Raw genomic sequence first — 21636 nt, forward strand, 5'->3', positions numbered from 1 at the left:
TGTTTGTCATTGGTTAAAGTATATATTAGGGGTCTTAGTGAACTTTGGAATAACCAGTTGAGGTGAAGGTAAACTTTTAAGACTAGAATTTACCTTTTTTTACAATCACCTTCAAATTTAAAAAATCAATGAATTAATATACAGTTATCCAAATGTGTGTTTCTTGGACATTTGGATAATAGGGTAAGTAAAGATAAGGAGGAGGGCAATGTTGGAACAAGGACTGTACAGGAAATGTGCGGATCAGATGTCTCCATCCAAGCTAACATCAGTGAGTCCTCTTCCTCAAGCAAGGAGAAACTTGGACAAAATAGGGCAAGCATTGGAAAATGGGCAGCACAGGAAGGAAAGGGACCTTCTGATCCTTGTATTTCATTCACATCCCAACGTGGTTTTCAGGATATAGCCTATAAAACAACAAACAACAAACCACAAGACCACTTCCAAAGGCTTTCTGTGAAATAGATTTGCTACATCTGGTTCCAGGAGAGTTAGAAATGGAATTTTGGAGACTTAAGCGTAAGGATGAAAATTGAAACGATGAGGAGATGGATTCCATCACCATGAAGGAACAGTGCTATTAAGAAAGTCATGTAAGACTCTTGGGATACGCTCACTGCATGTGGGGTGAGCTGAGGATGATAAGTCAAGAAGGAAAGGAAAAGGGTTCAGGAGAATCATAGAGCTTCATAGAAGAGTATACTTTACGATGAATTTCAGTAAGACTTTTACAGGAAGGCACTATAATTTTGTATAAAATTGGCGAAATGATTATATGATGTATGTATATAAATTCAAGTTTATACTTGTACATGTATAAGGGCATAACCATAGTTATACCATAGAATATAGTATGGATATTTAATAGTTGCCCAGATATCAAGTAACTTCCTGCCTGCTAGATAGTCTTACCTTTAGGGAAAGTGAAAACTCCATCAGTGTAAAATGACAGAATTGTGCTATTTCTCTATGAAATAACTAAAGAATTCTTTCCTGCTAAAATAACAATCCCTTCCTTGGGTCCCTGGCTGCATTCGTATTCCAGGTAGAATTTGGTGAGAATTGTCTTGAATTCTTTTTCAGTGAGATGAACTTCTATTAGGTCTTTGCTGAGATCTCTTGTGAAAAAGGAGTGATCTTAAATAAACATCCTGGCTACTCTTTTACCATCAGTATTGAAGAAATGAGGAAATGCTCTTCACCCATTTCCCAGAGAAGTAATTTTTAGTAGCTTAAGTTTGCAGACAATTCAGTGTTTCCTTTTAAAGAATAGTTACCTGGGAATATGAGTTTTAGAAAAAAGTAAGAATAAAATCATTTCATTTTTAAGATGGCATCTGTCTTCTCTTTTTATTACCAAGCAAGTGAGCATAGATCTTCCTTAGGTTGAGCATTTTATTGTACTAAGTTGAACTTTTACATGATAAATTAAAATTTTAATGTATTAGGTTAGTACTTCAAATGAGTTGTTTTGCCTGCTCTTATTATAACATTTTAAGCAGCCTATCTTCTTGCACTGGTCTGGTACAAGCTGAACCAGAAAAAGCCAAAGTCTTCAGAATAGTTCATAGGCAACTTAGAAACGCAGTCATTTCCTTCCATTGAGTTTAACTTTCTTAGTCGTTCAGTGGTAAGGACAGCAATGTTCAAGGTATGCAGGGATTGTTCCATTTTGACTGTATAGGACCCAGAATTTATATTGGTCTACATTTACTCAGTAGTGCTAGCCCAGAAAACTCAGGTTTTGTTCAGGCCATACAGATATGATATTAAGAATATTTAGGTGTTTTTTAAGGCAGGATCCTGGTACCCAGAACGTTTCCAAGGAACCAGATAAATTTGTCAGTATTGACACACACAAAGTAAAAGATTAGCCTTTATAGCATTTGTTTAAGATTTTACTGCCTTGTGTTTAGCTATCCAAAGAAAATTTTGGGTTGTAAGAATGCAAAATGTGCTGCATTATCCTCCTTGCCTGTAGTGGTAAATCAACTTAACTGGGATTTGAATAAATGAAGTAGGATCTCTCTGCGTGCATCTGATGCAAAGTGAATGATGAGAAGAGCGGGAAGGGATTCCACGGGTTTGCTTGCATATTGGCCCCATCATAATTATGTAAGGATGGGGAAATTGGAGCTGTGCTAGCAGGCATTCAAGGAAGGCAAGCTGTTTTGTTCTAAAAATACATCAAAACAGATTATTGAAACTATCAACAGAGACATAGTTTCGTTAAGCTGAATGGGAATACATTTGCATTTTTGATTCCCATCGATAGCTGTATCCATGTGGCATAAAAATGATGTAAATAACATGTTTCTGCATCTTCCTCTAACTCCATTGACTGGTTGAATTCTATTGAGCCAATTTTGCTATCCATATTTATTTTGTACCTTCTATTCCCATTTGAAGATAATTTCATTGTCCGACTCCTTTTGTGTCTTTCCAGTATAAGCTGAATTTTCATTTGGCGTTCTTAATTTATTCCAAAGTACCATTCAATCTCTTCTTACTATATATGCAGTTTTCTAAGTTGTTTCTTTGTCTTCAAGGTGACTTCAATATGACTAACCTTACAGAGCCTTAAGTTAGAAGTAAAGAGAGTAATGCGGGTATGATCAGATTGGGTTTAACCACCCAGTCTGATCAATGGCCAGGGAAGGTGGACATGCAGATTACTGTCAGGAAGTGGGTGGTGGAGAATCAGAGCGAACACCACTGAGCATGTCAGACACCATGTGATCGCTTCCATTTGTGCTCGTCATCAGCTGTTTGTGCTAAAACACATCACCACATTCTTAATTTTTATATCTGATTAATGGTAATTTCAACTTCAAGGTCTCTTCCAGCTCCAAAATTGTATGATCTGTGGCAAAGAAGTAATTGCACAGATAAGACAAAAACCTTCTCAGACACTTATTTTGTAGGGTTGGTTGAATTTCCTTCATTGCTGACATTTGCAAGAATGTATGTAGCAGTGTAGCAGAGGACTAGACAAGGCCCTGTTGGTGGCATATGGAGAGAATACCAAAATGATCACCTTGAATTATAACATGAGTTGAGTTGGTATTATATCCTAGAATACTATATCAAAGGAGGATAACACCAAGTATTGTCCAAAATAACACTGTGTGTTAAAGGGCTCTTTCTACCAGAGTATGCAGTGTGAGGGGTCAATGCTCGACTCCAGACTTCAGACAGATCGTCCAGCCACATGTATGCTAAGTGTATTACTATAATACAGAAAATCAATTTCTTCACCTTGCAGGCTATTACAGGCTGGCGCTATTAAACATTTCATCAAGAAAATGCAAAGTGCAGCTGTCAAGTTCTTTGTTGTGGGAAAGCTGTCGTTATGATAGTACTTACTAGGTATTTACCACTAGCTTATAAAATCTGCCACACCAGAGACTGCAGTGACCTCGTTACCACCGCATACTAGAATGTAATTTGGTGGGGGAGAGAATTTGGGGATGATATGAATAAGAGGCAGGCAGGTGTTATCCTAGAGATGACTCCTTTACCATCTCTCCTGTGCCGCTGTCTATGGTCCAGAGGGAAGTTCTGTGTTTTATTATTTTCTTCATAGCCTTTAACTGTTTTAAATGCAAAATATGCAAAATCCAGCCACGTTTTCTTTTGAGGTATGTTTGGAATCACTTGAATGGTGCCACAGGTAAATGTCATTCCAGTGATGTTCCCCAGTGAAATGCATCTTCAAAGACAGGCTTTGGAGAATAGGCTGAGGAGACAGATGGTGTTTATAGTGCATTTAGATCCTCGGCATTAACTTTAAAACAGGAGGGCTCCAGGCCTTGGCAGCTTCCCAGAACCAAACCATCTCCTATTGAGTGGTATGAATCATTTTTCTCTCTTTGGTGCCAGGGCATTTCCACCATACACACCACTTAAGTGGTCAATCTGCAATTGACCTTTTTGCCGCCCTCTACCGCGCTGCTTACCGTGCCATTTCTAATCCATGCCCATTCCTTTCCAGACAGAACTTTTCGTGCATGCCTTTAAGGATCAGCTGGTCAGAAGCGCTCTTTTGGCTCTCTACACTGCAAGGCCAGGGGGCACCTTTAAGAAAACCCCATCTCCCAAGAGCAGCAAAGAGGAGAGCCATGCCCAGCACCAGTCCCCGCCCTTCAAGAGGCAGGACTCCATTCCGCATCACTCAGACTACGATGAGGAGGAGTGGGTAAGTCTTCCACACCTCACCTCACTCACCTGGAACCGTTTTGCCCTGAGAAATACAACAAGCATGATAAGAAAGCTGTGTCTTCCATATAAGAAAAAAATTACTGGAAAGCAGTCATCCTATAAATCGTGGGAAAATAGCTCACACTTTTCCTTAGGGGCATATTAGATTTGAAACTTGCATTCCTGATCAAACATATTTTCTAAAAAAAATACATTTGCTAGCAAATAAATCATATATACAGCCCTCAAAGCAAAGATGTCCCAGAGACAGGATCCCACAATGCATTTCCTATGGTTGACTGAGCTTCGCACAAGGATGAAAATTGTCTCTCAGAAGAATCAAAAAACTCTCCCTGTCTCTACCACGTGTGTGCAACAAAGTGTGCTCATTGCTGAGATGTAGTGAGCTCCTTCCAGACGTGCTTCCAAATGTTTACCTTTAAATCACACATCAAGGACTCTGAAATCCCCTCTTGCCCATGATCGTGTGATTCTGTCCATGTGGTTAGAGGGGCTTTGAATCTCTGTGGCCTGTATGGACATCTGAAAAAGTAATGAACTGCAGACCCATAGGCAGGGGAGCATCCGTGAGCAGGAACTTCTCCATGAGGGGATGGGCGGAAGAGGGGAGGGAGGAAGCAGGGAGGGAGGAAGCAGGGAGGGAGGAGCAGGAGGGGAAGCTGAGGGGATAGAAGGCTGTTGCAGGATGAAACAGGATAATGAAACTCAGCAACTGTTAAAAATTTTTTGTTAAAAAAGTGGTGACACCAGAGAGAAGAAACAGGAAATATGGCAGACCAGTGAATTTACTCAACGAGCACTGTGAAACCTCTTCATGCTATAAATGTATGATCATTCCAATATAAGATAATTAAGAAAGAACGTTCAAATGCAAAAGATGGAAAAATGGACAGACAAAAACATTGCAAAAAGGCATGGTAGCAGGCCAGAATAGAGTGAAAAGAACCTGCAAAGAGAAGGAAAGGTAGTAATGTTAAAGTATTGAGTTATTACTGAGTGAGTTAATACCACCGCACATTACTTATGCTAAAACCCTCCAAAGTAAATGCACTCTCTCTCTCTCTCTCTCTCTCTCTCTCTCTCTCTCACACACACACACACACACACACACACACACATTCATGCCACAGGGAAACACTATATTCTGTTCTAGAGTAACAACAAAATAAAGGCATAGTAGCTGTTTTTAGTTAACAGTTACTTTTCTTGCCAGCCTAGAATTCTAGCATGTTTGGGATTAAGTTATTTGAGAAGTCCAGATCTCTCAAACAAAATTATGATCTCAAGACCTAGGCAGTGATGCTTGCCCTTCCTTTAGGTAAATTCTGCTACAGGTAAATGCTGAGTAAGTCTTTGTTGTGACTGATTAAGATTGCATTTCTCCCACAGCAGCACTTTCAACAGAGCAAATCTAATATTTCTCCCTTTTACCTTTACCTTCTTCAATTTAGTCACAGCTCCAAGGCGTGCATACCTTTTAACCTCCCTGAAGTTCAGTTTTCTCAACTGAAAAACAAAAATAGCATCTGTTCTTCCTTAGCTCTTGGGATACTTGTGAGATAAGTGATTTATTCACTTGGTGAAGCTCTTGGCTGGATGAGCTGTAGCAAATGTGTTGTATTACTTCATGTGATTGCTGTGTGTTTTGCTTTAAAAATGGAAATTATATCATCTTCTGATGAAGATCAAATCTATTCCTTGGTCCCTCTCTAGTGGGGAAACTACATATCGTGGAATGTGAATTGTGAGTTTTAAGGAGTTTGAGTAGATGTGGAAAGGAAGTTTTATTTTATTAAACATGCAGTATTATTTCGATGTATAATTGCCAGTTTATAGGAAACCAAGTGATTCCTTTGAAATTAGATGTATTTTATTTCTTCTCACTGTGTTATGCAGTTCTGTGTTCACCTTCACCTCTTCCTCCTGTTCAGTTTCTACTCCTTTCCTCACCCTTCCTTCCTTCCCTCCCTCCTGCTTTCCTTTTTCCTCCCTCCCATTCTTTCCTTCTTCTTTCCCTCCTTCTTCTTCCATCTTCATCCCAGTTTCTCACCCTCCTTCCCTTTCTTCCTTCCTTCCTTCCTTCCTTCCTTTCTGCCTTCCTTCCTTCCTTCCTTTCTTCTTTCCTTTTCTCCTTCCTTCTTCTCTCCCTCCTTTTCTCCTTTCCCACCTTCCATCTTTCCTTCTCTCCTCCGCTTCCTTCCCTCCTCCCCTCCTTCAACGCTTTATTCAACTCTAACAGAGTAAATCTAAAGAAAATGTAGCTAATTGAAAATGGTTTTGAGACTGTGCTATTAAATGAATTGGAAGCATAACTTTGTATAGCCCCTTTCTTAATTAGTTGTTAGAAAGTTTCAACCCTGATTACAAATGCAGTCAACTTCTGGAAGTAATTCAGTGTTTTAAATTAATGTAATTGGGTTTCGGTGATATATGAAAATATTCCTCGATCACTTAAATTAGCTTAAGTTTGCACTAAGATTACAGTAGCACCATTAAAAAATTCTGTTTGTTTTACTTAATTTCCAGCAGTGGCAATAACCATTACCTAACCTGAATAACTGTCTTCAGCTCTTACAATAAAGATTTGGAACATGAAATCATCTTGGTAAATTACTCTAAAGTTCTATTCTGTCAATGTACCAACAACATTTCTTTTGTGGTCAGGGCAGAGAATCGCTATGAACTCGAAATTGCTGTGAGGCTATTTGATTTTCAACTTGTTTTGTTGACCCAGTTGAAGAGCAATAATTATCAAGTCAATATGCTAGAGATTGAATCTAAAATGAGTACTACCCCCTCCAAGACTTTTATTTGCTAAATTTTACTTATTCAATGATGAAATGATTTAAAAGTTTATTTTCCTAAAAGTTAGTAAACAATCAAAGCTCAAAGGAATACTTGAGATTTTATGACAATGTGTGCCGGAAAATAGACAAGCTTATCAGCCAGTAAAGTTGACATATTGCTTTTCTTTCTCTGCGTTTCTACAGCAGATGCTTCTAGCAGCTGGGACTCTAAGATTAGTTTGCCCAGAATATGAAAGTGTGTCATCCAACCAAACTATTAGGCTGACCCAGATTTTGTGCCTTCCAGTAATTATTCCATTCTCTACAACCCTGTGATTTCATTTCAGCCTTGCTACAGATTGGTTTGAGGCTAAATCTGCCTATCCCTATTCACATAAATTGTTAAAAAGATAAACTCTCAATCCTTTCTGGCAAGGTGCATACCAGGAAAATTATTAATTGGCCATCTCTCAAATCTGTTTTTAATTGAATGGATATATTTTATATCACAGATCATTTCAGTATCAAAATTACCCAATTAATTCCCCTCTCCCCCCCATTTTATGTTGCACACATAAACCAGGTTTAAATTTTCTGTCTTGGAACAAGTTCTGCTGTATGGTCACAAACTAGGGTGACCATAGAGAACAGTAATGACTGCAGATGTCAAATAGCTTGAAGAAAGAACTTTGCAAGTTTCCACCATGAAGACAATTGTTCATGTTTGAAAAGATAATCTGATTAACCCGATTTAAACAATATGCAGTAAATACATATTTCAGATTATCGATGATACTCCATTCATATGTGCAATGTTTGCATTTTATGTGTTACTTAAAATGGAATTTAAAATTAGTTCTTACTTTAAATAGATAAGTAAAATTTAGTCTCCATTCTTTAACCAGGAGAACATTGATTATTATTGTAAATGTGTTTATGTCACCTAAGGAAAGTAGATGATCCATAACAATTTGTAACAATTTTTGTGAATTCTCATAGTAATATTTATGTTAAGCATCTTGTTATTGAAAGACTTAAATAACCCGGAACTGGTGGCTCTTCTATAACTCATTGTGACCAAAATATAGTGTTTTGTAATAAGTATTAGATAAGCCATTTTCTGATGGATTTTTTAACCTATATCATATAGTTTATTTTTATGCAATACCTAATGATGTGAAGGGCAAATACAAATGCGTAAGCTCAACAGAGCTATTTATATTCCTGTAATTGGTAGCAGTGATGCTTGCCACACATTGTGAACATAGATTAGGGATGAAACACAGATAACCAGGGACCTCCACAGATAAGCAGCATCAGCATTCTGAACTTCTCTAGAGAAAGAGAGGTTCAGGCTCCACTCAGAGTGAGGAGCTGCCCAAGCAGACTGATACTCAAAGGAGAATTTTGTCCATTTCTCTGACTGGCTCGAGTTACGTTGTATGAACCGTTGACCTGAGCTTAGTTTACAAAGGAGATACATCTTTCTTTTCCTTATTAATTCTTAATGACTGTCTGATAGAACCTGTAGTTAAACTTTGTCAAGGCTGCATCTTAATAACTTGTTACCCAAAAGAGTATCGTGTCCACTAGAATGTAACCATTTACTTAGAACTTTTGTGATACATACTCAACTTTGACTCATTTTGTGTAACAAAGCAACTTCTTTGCATTTGGTGCATGCACAGCCTAGTGAGTACTGACTTCTAATAAGTTGTTTATGTGTCTCTTTATTTTGTGTGTTAGGGAACTTTGCAAGTTTCTGAAGGAAAATGCAGTATATGGTTCTGCTCCCCTATAGCAGAACACCTGTCCCGCAGAGTTGCTCCCTACACACGTTATAGAATAACCAATAGGCTTTAACGCTTGGCTTTGAATTTTTTATTCCTGTTTTGAAAAGCAGATGCTTTTAATTCCATAGCATTCTCCACTACGTCCAGTATCTTTTTTCTTCGCTAGAATTCATGTGAATTCTTTTCACGGTTTTGTTTCTTCCTTCTCTTGAAGCCCCGTCCTTCTCCCCCCCAAGCCTCCTTTCCTATGTCTTCCTAGTTTCTCAGTCCACTCCAACATGATTATCCTGGTCACTGTTCAGTCACACTCCCTCCACCCCTACCTGAGTGCATATTTTACAGTGCCTTGGCCAACTCTGTGGTGATCCTTCCAAGTCATCATCAAAGTATGTTCAGACCCAGAGGGTAGTGGATCTTAAGACAGCTGCAGAACATCAGAAATGACCAACATGAAGAACATTACTGAATTCAGGTCTCCAGAAATGAGGTGGCAGCAGTTTTGCTTTTCTTGATTGGTGATGCAGATTACCAAGATCCTAGTCACATAGAATTAATTTCTTGACACATGTCTAATCAATGATACACTGGAAACAACCATTTTCCTTTGCCCTGCTTTGTATTTTCCATTCCCAAATCTCAGGAGTCTGATTGGATGAGGGGAGCAGGGCATAGTTCAAAGCTGTCCTCTCCGCATCAGCAAAAACAAAGAGGGAGAAGGAGGCTGTGGTTCCCTGTAGGGTGTCTGAACACTGGCTATCATCTGATGATGAGAAAGGCTTCTGAACTCCTCTGGTCTATTTTACCCTGGAGAAATGTGCTTGGAATACTTATCCAGTGTTAAACTCCATGAAAGGCGACTGAGCAAAGTTCATGACTGTCCATTAAAATGCACAAATGTTCTATTAAAGAAAAGAAAACCCCAAGTGAGATCTCCCTGTGCATGCATATTCATGCAGGCCTGCCGACAATGTCTACCTCTTCCCTCCTGCGGTTGGTACTTTTACCCTCACTTCCCTGCCTCCAAGCACTCCCCTTCCTCTCCCCTCCCCTCCCGGCCACACTGGTGCAGCCAGGTGGATTTCAGAGGTCATGCAGGAATATGGGAATGGATGCATTTGGCAGATCAGAAGCTCATCCTCTAACTCAACCTGTATTTTGACAGACAGAGGTATTTTATTCCTATTAATTGACGTTCCTAGGATCTTATGTTGATAGTATTATATACTCTGGGATATGTTCCTGCTTCTTAAAATGCCAGGTTCAATACTGGGTGATGATAATCAAATAAAACATCTGCAAACTTGAATATCTCCTACTGAAAACAGTCAAATATTTTCTAAGTTGAAATTTTTGATACCCAATATTTCATGAAAAACCAAAAGAAATACAAAGCTATATGCAGAAAAGGCCCTTGACTGGATATACCAGCATTCATAAGTTAGAAACAACAATTCTTGAGAAAGGTTGTGCAGTACCTTCATGTCCTATAATCCAACCAGTTGGGACAAGAATATAATGTACAGATAACATCCAATTATCAATTGAAAATGAATCAATGGAATCTTCTTATTTGCTTTAAGATTTTTGTTTTGGTTTATATTTTGACCAGATTGAAAGCTTTAGTATGGTGTGACATTTATGTGGTTAAACTTGGCCATTCAGAGAAACTTAGTTCTAACTTTAACTTGAGATGCATGCAAGGAGAACTGCTTACAGTTGTATCAATTTCCATTCACTCCTATTAGCTTGCTATTAAATCAGTTAACAGATGTTCACTAAGCAGGAATAGTGTATCTACAGGCACTGAGGAGAAGAGCAATAGCTTCTTGTTCAAGAAGATGATCTGCACGCGTCACACAAGCAGCAATACCGAAATTATCCCTAAAGTGCTTGTGGTGGTACACATTAAAGATGTGTGATACACATTAAAATATAACATTTGAAAAGCTATATTCATTGGTGGTGATGCCTATAACTCTAGGTACTCAGGGGCTAAGATTCAGAGGAATGCAGCTCAAAGCTGCTTGAGCAGAAAAGTCTGCTCAATAATAAATACCATCAAAATAACTGGCAAAAAGCCAGGCTAGAGTCTTTGTTTAAGTGATAGCATCAGCAGAAAAGACCAGTTGAGTGAGTGCAAGACCTCAGTTCAAACCCTGATATTAAAAAAAAAATTAAAAAATATTCAGAGAGGTTCCCCCACACCCCCCGCTCTGGAGAGGATAGAAGAATCATCCCTTTCTCTTTACCTACTTTAGTCATTTGTTCATTCCTTCTTCTTTTATTTAATATCCTGTGAGACCCTCGTAGGCCCTTCAAAGAGAGGAATAAGTAGGCCATTTCCTTCCAGAAGAAAGAAAACTGTAGTCTAAGTAGAGGGAGACTAGCAGGAACAATCTCGGAAATGCTGAGATTTGAAAGGGGAGAAATGAGATTGCTGGGAGATTTTATGGGAGAGGGAAATCAGTCTCTGCTTACAAACCAGCGTGTGTCCTGGTAGAAATGTTAATTCCTTCATGTGGCTGGTGTTTAGCACTAAGCAGGCACACAGCAGGTGTCTGGTAAATAAGTGTGGAGCTACTTTACCAGCCTGCTTGAAGACTGCAAGTAGGCAGAAATGGACAAGTATTCATTGTGTTTGTTCCTAGCTTTGTTGTACTTGAGGTCAAATACCAGGCATCACACTAATCAGGCAAGCACTTACCACTTGAGTTCTGCTCCCAGCCCTTCCTATTATATTTGGTTTTTGAGACAGGATCTCACTAACTTTGTCCAGGCTGGTCTTGAACTGAAGATCCTCCTGTCTCTGCCCCCTGAGCAGCTTGGATTACAGATATAATTGACTGGGTCTCCTTAACTACAGAGATGGCTCCCAGCTGAGAGATGCTGTAATACTAAACCTGCACTGACTGGGACAGAGGAACTCATCATGGTGACAGATGAAGATAAATGTGGCACTTGTGCATAGCGCTGACCCTGAGAGCTAATACAGGAGGCCTGGGCTAGGTCTAAATCACAGGATTTCGGAAAGATCATTGCTGGAGAATTGCCAGTCGGTCATCTGAGGCTGTTTGTGTTGCTCATAACTAAATCTCAAGGCAAGACCAGGATCTAATTTCATGTTCAGCAGGAGAGGAAATAAACGTCAAGGATTATTTTGTGATTGTATAAGGGGGGAATCAGTAAGGCCAAAGTGTTGGAAAAATCTCATTACTGATGAATATCTCAAGTCTAGACATTGCTATTGGATCTCTGAGCATTTATATGTATTCAAGTGTTACCCAGTTCCAGCCACAAGTGCGCTCTCTTAAATGAAATTCTTCTCAATTCATAGTTCTGAAAATTCAGGATTCAGAGAGAAGAGCTACCAATCTGCTGAAGGAATAGTCTACAGGGTTAAAGGATTTTAATGTAGAACAAACTTCAGTCATGCAAGTCACGAAGAGGCTGAAGCTTCTCTTTGTACAGGGGAGTGGCCATGTTCGGCTCACTATTTCTAATCAAAGCACTCAGAAATGGGTAATGTGAAGAGAGAAATTCTTATTCCTGGCAATGGCAGCATGGCAGGGCTATTTCGGATGTCCACATCAGCTCTGGTTGAATCTTGACATCCCTGCTGATCAAAAGCTAGCCTTACAATAGCTTCTCCGCTAAGCATCACTGAACTCTTTCTTAGAGTTAACCGCTGATCCGCGGCAGTTGAGATTTCTCAGGATGTTTCCAAGTTCATAAACGTGTGGCATGCTGATTCAGCATCGCGTCCCCTCCCACGGGCTCAGAACGCCAGCTGCCATGGCCCGGGACACTGCGGGAGCACTGATGGATGCTTTCCAACTCTGCCACAGGGCCTCACCTTTCTGTTAGCTCCTATCCTAACCCAGAAATAAATAAGCCTCTGGACCAGCACCTGACCTAATGTGGAAAAAACATTGCAGCTCGTTCCCCACGCACAGTGTGGCTTCAATCACAGGCTTAGAGGCTCCGTGAATAGAAGTAGACTACCCATCCTGTGTTTCCTTCCTCTAGCAGGAAGTCTAGCTAGATGACAGCTGCTATGTCCAGGAAATGACCTGCCGATCCAGCTATCTGCTAGGTCATGGTTGTTTCATGAAACCGGATTTGGCGGCTGTTTGGGATAGAGGACTGAGAGCACTATGGACCAGGGTAACATTCCACCACTTGTACTCTTTGCACCAACCATCCTGTCTTTATCCTGACAGCAGTCTGGAACTAACGGTGTGATTTTTTCTTTTAGTTGAGAAGAGAGAGGAGTACGCTCCAGTAACCTAAGCACAAAGAATTTCCCCCATAGACTAGCATAGTGAGTATTAACCAAAATTGGAAGCTAGGTTTGCTGCGCATGTTTTCTCAGAGACATAAAGGAATGTGGCTTAGGAGAGAACTCGGCTGTTCTTTAGCCTCTTCATTTCCAAATAATTAAATATGTTTTACTGGAATGTCTTAACATCTGAATCTTGCCTCCTTGTAATCCATACTCTGCTTTATATTCCAGTCATCTGAATGGATCTTGGGCTTTGATCTTGATAGGTTGGTCTTTTTCTCTACTAATTTTGGCCAGGAATGTCCTTTGACCTCAGCTGATCACCCTCAGCCAAGAGATTGTTCTATCTGTGCTTCTGACACCGCCCATCTTGGATTTAGGGCATGTGTGACCAGCCTAGAGTCCTATCTTAGACCAAGGCCTTCTACTGGTCTCATTTTTAAGTCTCAGATAATTAAAACCTGGTCATGGTTTTGTGAAGTGACAGGAATCATCTGATGCTCCTGTGTCCAGTTTGTGACCCTGGTGTGCCTCAGTTCTCTAGGGAATCAAACTGGGAAAATCAAGTCTTCCACTCTGAAGTCAAAGGCAGTGAGGTGCTAGCTCACGGCGGCCGTCGTAATGTGGAGGCTTAGTCCGGTTCTCCTGCCTGGAGTCTTCACCTCTCCGGAAGCACAGCCCTTCGTAACCACATCTGGTAGCTTCCAAAGGTCCTGTGCAGCATCGTGAGGCTAGAACACTTCAGTACCTTGCTGTGTGCTAGAGACGGAGGCACAAGTCAGCAAGTTTACTCTGTAGATGCCGTAAAAGAGGAGCAGTCAGGAGTAAGGCCTAGAGTTTCACCACTGAGGTTGGATCTCCTCTTCCCAGAGAGAGTGGAGTGAATCTGCTCAGGGCCTACTACTGAGCTACACTTTGGAGAAGAGTTTGAGTATCCATAAATTGTATATTGGCATTGCATCAGGGACAGCAAAGGGCATAGCAGTGACCACACATTTGTCCCTTGTCTATTAGGTTGCCATGTAAATGTTACTATATGGCTGTCAGTCTTGGCCAGTAAATATGCTTTATTTCATTCCACAATCCAATAAAATGTCTCTGCTGGTTACAAAGATGGTCTTCTAAATGAGTGGACTCTTGTAGCCTAGGGTATCTGTAGAGCAAGAACAACCTATAGATATGAATATCAAACTGCCTTTTAAATACCTTGATGTTCAGTTTCAGAGGTAGAATTCGGAGCCATTGATATTCCATTATAGCCAAAAGGCAGCATTGTTTTCATCAAAATAGAAAGTTCCTTTCTACATGGACAATAGGAAGAGAGCTGACCCTTTATCTCCTATACAAAGCTAACTTAGAAAAAGAAGAACTTGCTTCCCTTTTATCCTTCGGTAGTTTATTCCTAGCACCACCAGCTAGACATTTGCTTCATGCTTCATTTTTCAATTTCATCACCATAAAGATGCCACCAGCGGCATATTCATCAGACAAGCCATTCAGTCTGTTATTGTGGTTGGAATGGAAGAGTGATGGCTGGCCCTAGCGGTTACTGACTTGCTTCTCAGCATCTCCTCCTGCGAAGGTGAGATTTCTTAGCTCTGCTGGCTTATGGCTCCAAGGCAACTCTCCCTCTTATTCTCAGATAACAGGCAGAGGGTGATATCATCCACCAATGTGATTAGTGTCTTCATTTCCCTTAGCAGAGAAGTGCTTTAAGTTCTTTGAAGTAAAGATCTGCACTTAGGGGAAAGAGTGTTATGATTATTTGTGGATTAATAGCATACTTCTCCCTCAAGATTACAGGGTGGAGGTAGGAAGGCTTGACTCATTGAGGAAAGCCAGTAAGGGCTGGAGATGCTAAATTGTAATAATTTCCCCAAGGGCTTTCAAAGAAATGGCACCTGCTGCAGGGGAGGTGGATGTGGCCTGAGCTGCCTCCAAACCTTAGACCAGGCCCCTACCCTTTCCCCAGAAGTGAGGGGTTTCGTTCCAGTGTCATTAGGAATACGTCATAGAGAGACTCCCTTTTCAACTTTGAATATGCTGTTTTTCTATTGAAAAAAGGATCCTGTGTCTAAGGGGAACCTTGCAATTGTATACAAACCTACATTTTTGTAATGTAGTTGGCTTGCGCAGTTGACTTACGCCATGCAAGACAAGTAGCTGTTTGTAATGTGCTCTCATGATTTTGCTTTCTCTTTATCTGACTCTTTATAGTCGTCGTCTGATACCGAATAGTCATTTACATTGTCAATCAGGTAATCCGAATTTAAATGACACTTTTCTCCTCTTACATTTACCCTTCACCAAGTTAATTTATTTATTTATAAAGTAGCAAAATGAACTTAGGCTAAAAAATACATACACATTTGAGGAGTAAGACTTCAGTCCACTGAGGATAGCTGTAATTGAGAATTACCTTTATGCCTAATGATACTCAGGACGCCCAAAATAGCTGTTACCAAGGAGGCACTGTCTGGAAGACGTTCTGTGCTGTGCTGCAGAGAAACCAGCAGATACCTGCTTGATTCTCAAGCCTGGAAACAGGGACAAGAGTCGGTGCTTTTCATCAAAATTAGGTAGAAAGATGAGCAAGAAGGGAAGCCAGGCATGACAGAATTCCTTTAAGATAACCACATTCAACATTTTTATATAAAAATGAAGACGTGTGTGTGCGTGTGTGCATGTGTGTGTGTGTGTGTGTGTGTGTGTGTGCGTGCACGTGCATGCACACACGTGCCAGTCCTGGGCTTGCACTCGGCCTGGGCACTGTCCCTGAGCTTCTTTTGGTCAAGGCTAGTGCTCTGCCACTTGAGCCACAGTTCCATTTCTGGCTTTATTATTTTTTCTTGTAATGGGTGGAGTAGTTTAGAGTCTCATGGACTTTCCTGCCTAGGGCTGGCTTCAAACCCCAATCCTCAGATCTTGGCCTCCTGAGTAGCGAGGATTGTAGGCATGAGCCACCAGCACCTGTCAAAAGTGAAGGCAATTTTTTTATGAATTACAGAATTCAGCTTAATGATTGCCCTAAACACAAATGAGTACAAATCAAAACTGGGGGGATTTGTGACAAAGAGAGTCCCTCTCTGGTAAGACTTACTTTCTAGGAAGCAACTTTCCCTAACTTTCTTATTATTTAGCTGTGGTGTATACTGATGAGCAGCAGTTCTAAAGCGCCGTGTGACCAGAAACACCTAGGAGGTCATAGAATTTGAATGTACACTTTCCCCGGGGGATTCTGAGTGACAGGGGAGAAGCCGGGTGCGGGGCTTCTGCACATTCATCTTCTAAACCACTGTGTCTGTGGTGATCGGGATGCTGCACTTTCAAAACCAGGTGTCAGAATCGTAGAGATTGAACAAAGCGCCATTGCTGCCAGGGGTTAGCCAAAGGAGGAACGGGGACCTGAGGTGGAAGAAGCGAAGGATTTTAGTTTGGACAGATAAAATGATACAGGCACTGATCCCACAGACGGTGAATACATTTAATACCCGGTGCCCTTGAGATGATGAGTATAGTAAATGTTACATACGTCACTGTAGATTACCACAATCAAAAAAGGCTTTCTAGTTCAAAAGGTCGCTATTCTTTAATAGATAGGTAGGTAGATAGATAGATAGATAGATAGATAGATAGATAGATTTGCTTTTGCTCTCGATAATAATGAGGATAAGGAAAACAGTTTTATCTCATTTAAAATGTCATAATTTGTGCTCAATTATAGATTCATATTGTACGTATTGATCACGTGTTATATAAATATTGCCTTATAACTTATCATTTCTCTATGATTGGGCAAAAATAAATGCACTAACTAAAAGTATTGGTGGAAGCCATCTTTGACTTTGTCAAGATAAAAGAGCTGTGCTGTCATCCATAGTCTGGGCTCAGGAAAGGCCACCGAGCTCGGCCCGAAGGCCTGGTCCTCAGGGCTCCTTGCGTGCGAGGGGAGGGGGGATTGGGTGTCCTGGCAGTGTGGCTGTGGAGTGAGACTCTGCTTCTCTCAGGACAGGGTGTGGGCCAACGTGGGGAAGAGCCTGAACTGTGTGATCGCCATGGTGGACAAGCTGATCGAGAGAGAGGGCAGCGCGCAGCAGGACGGCGATGGAGAAGTGGAGCCCGAGGGGGCGGACGCCCCTCACCCCCAGGGTAAGAAGCCTCGTTCCCCTCCCCCCACTGACCAAGGGCGCACAGCCACACAGGCATGGCGGAGAGCTGGCTCCAGAGGGGTCAGCGGGGCCTCGGGGGACAAGCGGTGCCGGCTGGCATCGGATTGTGTTTTCAGAACCACTTGAGATGCTCTTTGCTTTTATTCTTTAGGTACATAAACATCTTCCAGAAAGAAAGGGTCTGCCATGATCAGATCGACATGGATACTCTGTCCCAGAATAGTATTAGGAAGAGGAGACAAGCTAGTTCTGGTGGCTCAAGCCTGCGAGCCTCACTGCTCAGGAGGCTGAGACAAGGAGGATCTTGTTTTGAGGCCAACCTGGACAGGAAAGCCTGTGGCACTCCAGCTGCAACAATGTGCTTGACTTAAGCAAGAAAGCTGAACACAAGGTCCCAAGTTCAAGCCAAGCATCAGCACACATGCACACACATTCATGCACACACACATAACAAAACACACACCTGTCCTTAACTCGTAGAAACATTCGGAGATAACAGGAGACAGTATCTTGCATAGAACACAGTATGAACAAAAGCTGTATGCTCTGGGGGAGGAAATTTGTATGAATTTTCCCCAAAAAACTTACAAGAAAATTTGATTCTAAGAACTATGTATGTGATTCTGAAAGCATATCATGGCGTTAGATTTTCACATGTATAAATGTGTACGAGTGCAAATGTACGTATGAATGAATGTGTATCTATAGATGAATAGACAGACATAGACTCTAGACAGATACAGACACACACATAGAGGCTTTCAAGTGTATATCGTATTAGCAGGCTGACTAGCAAATGTGATTTTTAAATCTCCAGAAGAATCTCCAGAAGAAGATTTTATTTTGTTGCTGTTGTTGATCTGATTTATGTTGGCACAAAAAAACCTCCAAAAACAATTTTGCATTTTTGTATGATAGTAGGCACTTCTATTAGGTTTGGCTAATCTTTTGCTAAGTATCTTCCCTTTGGAGAGAAAACCAGTATTTCTGTGCCTTCTTGTAATATCTTCTTTAAAATTTTACTTGGAGAAAATGAGTCATAAGAAAGTATAGAGGTTCATACAATTAAATTTATGCTTTCCCAATTTGTTTTCCTGATTTTCTGTTACTCACTTTTTTATCAGGAGTTTAATTATACAAAATATCCTTATTTCCTCTCTGAGTTGACAGTAGAACTCTTTCTAAATCATATTGGTGAACAATAGCATTCTAAAACTACCATCTTCTTGTAGGTGATCCTTTACCTTCTATTGTACATCTATATAAGCAAAAAGTTGACACTGACTAATCCGTAGGCTCATACCTGATTGGTGTAACTATAGGTGGGCATTTTCTTATTTAATAATACTAGTTTTATAAGCTAATCAATCCAGTATAGTTAGATAACTTCACATGAATCACAATGAAAGCTTGCCATAGCTATGCCATAAAGAAATAGAATGCTTTAATTTTTCATCAATTTAACCTGCATTGACATTACTGCTGAGCCACTCTGGAAATGATGTACGCAGAGTCAAAATGGAGCTTTTCTCATTTGATAGGCTTTCAAGACTTACTGGTTCTTAGCACACATAGATTAAGGGTAAATAGGTGGTACTACCTGTTTATTTACTAGTCTCAACCTTTTCAGTGAAGCAAACAAAGTGCCAAAATAGTTCTAGGCACAGAATTTTATCAGTATCTTGTATTTGATCAATTCTGCATCTATAAGACAAAAGGTGCTTTTAAAAGGTGAAAATATTTGGCATGTGAATGGAATGTTCAATTAGATCACTTTTATTTGATGTGAGGCATTGGGTGGTCATAATCTAAAACCAGAAAAAAGTGGCTGCAAGTGTGGAATTCACAAGTACTGTTGTCAGCCCCAGGATGTTACCCTCCAGCTCATGCTGTTGATTTGAAGTCTCATTTTATTATCTGTATTTCATCCATTAGCTGTTTTTGTGTGTGTGTTGTAAAATCAAGTAGTACTCTTGACTGAAGCTGTTTCTGAATTAGCAAATGTCAAATAGTTTCAACATCCATGTGTTTAGTCACATTTTATATGCCATGCAGTTGCACACAGAATGCATGTTTGAAGGTGTCTATTTGCACATAGAAGAATGTTTAAAGTACATAGATTTTTAAAAATAAATCTGTGCTCACAGATACCAAATATAAGCAGATGCTACTCCTTAGTCCGAGTGAGGTTGATTTAGTAAATCAAATAGATAAAATATTTAGTGTTTGAATAACTTCCTATAGGTTTTCCCTTTAAGAATACCAAAACACTTCTAGTTTCTATCTTAATGTTTGTCAATAAATCAAGGCAGTAGCAGCTTTTTTATCTAATTAAGATGATTAGAATATAGGCATTTATGCTAAAGCCCAAGGCATTTCTGATAAGGCCATGTTTGAGATATATGGTCAACTGTCTCAACTTTATCTGTATCTAAAAGTATTTGTTAGCAAAAGTTATCATTTAGAAGGCTTACGAGGTAAAACAAACAGCTTCATTATCAGTTTTCTCAACCAGACATAACCATTTTATAGATTTCCAGTATTTACATACCCACACTCATTCATACATATATTATAACCAAAGTAAAAAATACCTTGTAAATACAGATGAATGTTTTTTATATTTTGCATATGAATACTTCCTCATAAACATTTCCTGGAAATGAGATTTTTAATGACTGTAACCTAATTTAGCAGAAGGGAAATCACTCTTTCAGTTACTTTATTATTATAGAAAAGTTATAATTGGTATGTTAATGTCATGGAACATCTGAGTCTTCAACTACATTTCAGATATTCCCCTTTAGGTTAGATTGCTGAAAGTAGAATTATTTTGTAAGGAAAACCTGTTCCTTTACTCCTATGTGCTCCTTGATACAATGATTCATTTCTATCTGTGTAACTTCATGAGTACTTACTTTATTCGATAGTTCACAATCTTTCTTTTTCCTTCTTTCTTCCTTTCTGTCTCTTGCTCCTTTCTCTCTTTCTTTCTTTCTCTCTTTCTTTCCTTTTTTTTTTTTTGTGTGTGTGTGCATTATGGGGCTTGAACTCTGGTCCTGGGCGCTGTCCTTCAGCTCTTCAACTCAAGGCAAGCACTCTACCACTTGAGCCACACCACCACTTTTGGTTTATCTGGTGGTTTATTGGAGATAAGAGTCTCATGGACTTTCCTGCCCGAGCTGGCTTTAAACCACAATTATCAGATCTTAGCCTTCTGAGTGGCTAGGATTACAGGCGTGAGCCACCGGCACCTGGCTCAGAGGATTTGATTCTTGTAATGATTGTTTTTAATTGACAAATTGTAATTTCTGCTTATCTGTGAAGTTTGACATTGTCTAGCTTGCTGTTATATTTTACAATTATTTTTGATAGCCCTGAGTCAGTATCACCTTGCTGTGATAGATTATTTAGATTTTTTTTTTTTTACAATTAACTAATGAATCATCTGAGTAAGTTTTGTCATTTAGAGTCATCTAGTGTTTGTTACTGTGGTAATCTGAGAAACACTATTAGGGATTTTTTTGGGGGGAGGGGTCAGTCATGGGGCTTGAACTCTGGGCCTGGGCGCTGCCCTGCACTCTTCAGCTCAAGACAAGTACTCTACTGCTTGAGCCACAGCACCACTTCTGTTTTTCTAATGGTTTATTGGAGATAAAAGTCCCACGGACTTTCCTGCCTGAGCTGGCTTTGAACCCTGATCCTCAGATCTCAGTCCCCTGAGTAGCTAGGATTATAAGTGTGAGCCACCAGTGCCTGGCTACTACTAGGGATTTTTACAACATAGTTGTTAGTGCTTCTTTTCTTCACATTCTGTCACTTATGATCTTTCAAATTAAAAAACAAATGTTCTCTGCATTACTGGGAGTTGACCTCAGGGCCTCTTTCTTGCTAGGTAGGCACCATACCGCCTAAGTAACACCCCCCCCATCCTTTCTGCTTTTGTTATTTTCAGATAGAAAAATGACATAAGTGGGCATTTTCCAGCCCAGCCTGAGTCATGATCCTCCTCCTATACAGCTGGAATTACAAACACATACCACGATGTTTGTTTTTTGGCTGAGATGAGGTCTCCCTATGTAGCCTCAGACCCTGATATTTCTGCTCTCTGCCTCTGTGTGGTTTAGGTTCACAGGCAGCTTCCAGGCCTGAGTTTGGGATTTGTGGGTTTTTTTTTTTTTGGGTCCGGTCGTGGGGCCTGAACTCTGGGCCTGGACGCTGTCCCTTAGCTCTTCAGCTCAAGGCTAGCTCTACCACTTGAGCCACACCGCCACTTCCGGCTTTTTTTTCTTTTTGCTTATGTGGTACTGAGGAATCGAACCCAGGGTCTCATGCATGCGAGGCAAGCGCTCTACCACTGAGCCACCTTCCCAGCCCTGGGATTT

General features: G+C 40.3%; 1 protein-coding gene across 4 annotated transcripts in view; it reads left to right on the plus strand.

The window, feature by feature from the left end:
* Inpp4b (inositol polyphosphate-4-phosphatase, type II, 105kDa) overlaps window positions 1-21636 on the plus strand; it is a 354826-nt gene that overhangs the window by 248644 nt on the left and 84546 nt on the right. For all 4 annotated transcript variants that reach the window (XM_013029535.1, XM_013029536.1, XM_013029537.1 and 1 more), the window contains 2 exons: window positions 3995-4198; window positions 17090-17231. In XM_013029535.1, coding sequence (XP_012884989.1) covers window positions 3995-4198; window positions 17090-17231 — 346 coding nt within the window. The remainder of the gene's footprint in view (window positions 1-3994; window positions 4199-17089; window positions 17232-21636) is intronic.

The sequence above is a fragment of the Dipodomys ordii genome, unplaced genomic scaffold, assembly GCF_000151885.1.
Source record: "Dipodomys ordii isolate 6190 unplaced genomic scaffold, Dord_2.0 Scaffold119, whole genome shotgun sequence".
Taxonomy (NCBI): domain Eukaryota; kingdom Metazoa; phylum Chordata; class Mammalia; order Rodentia; family Heteromyidae; genus Dipodomys; species Dipodomys ordii.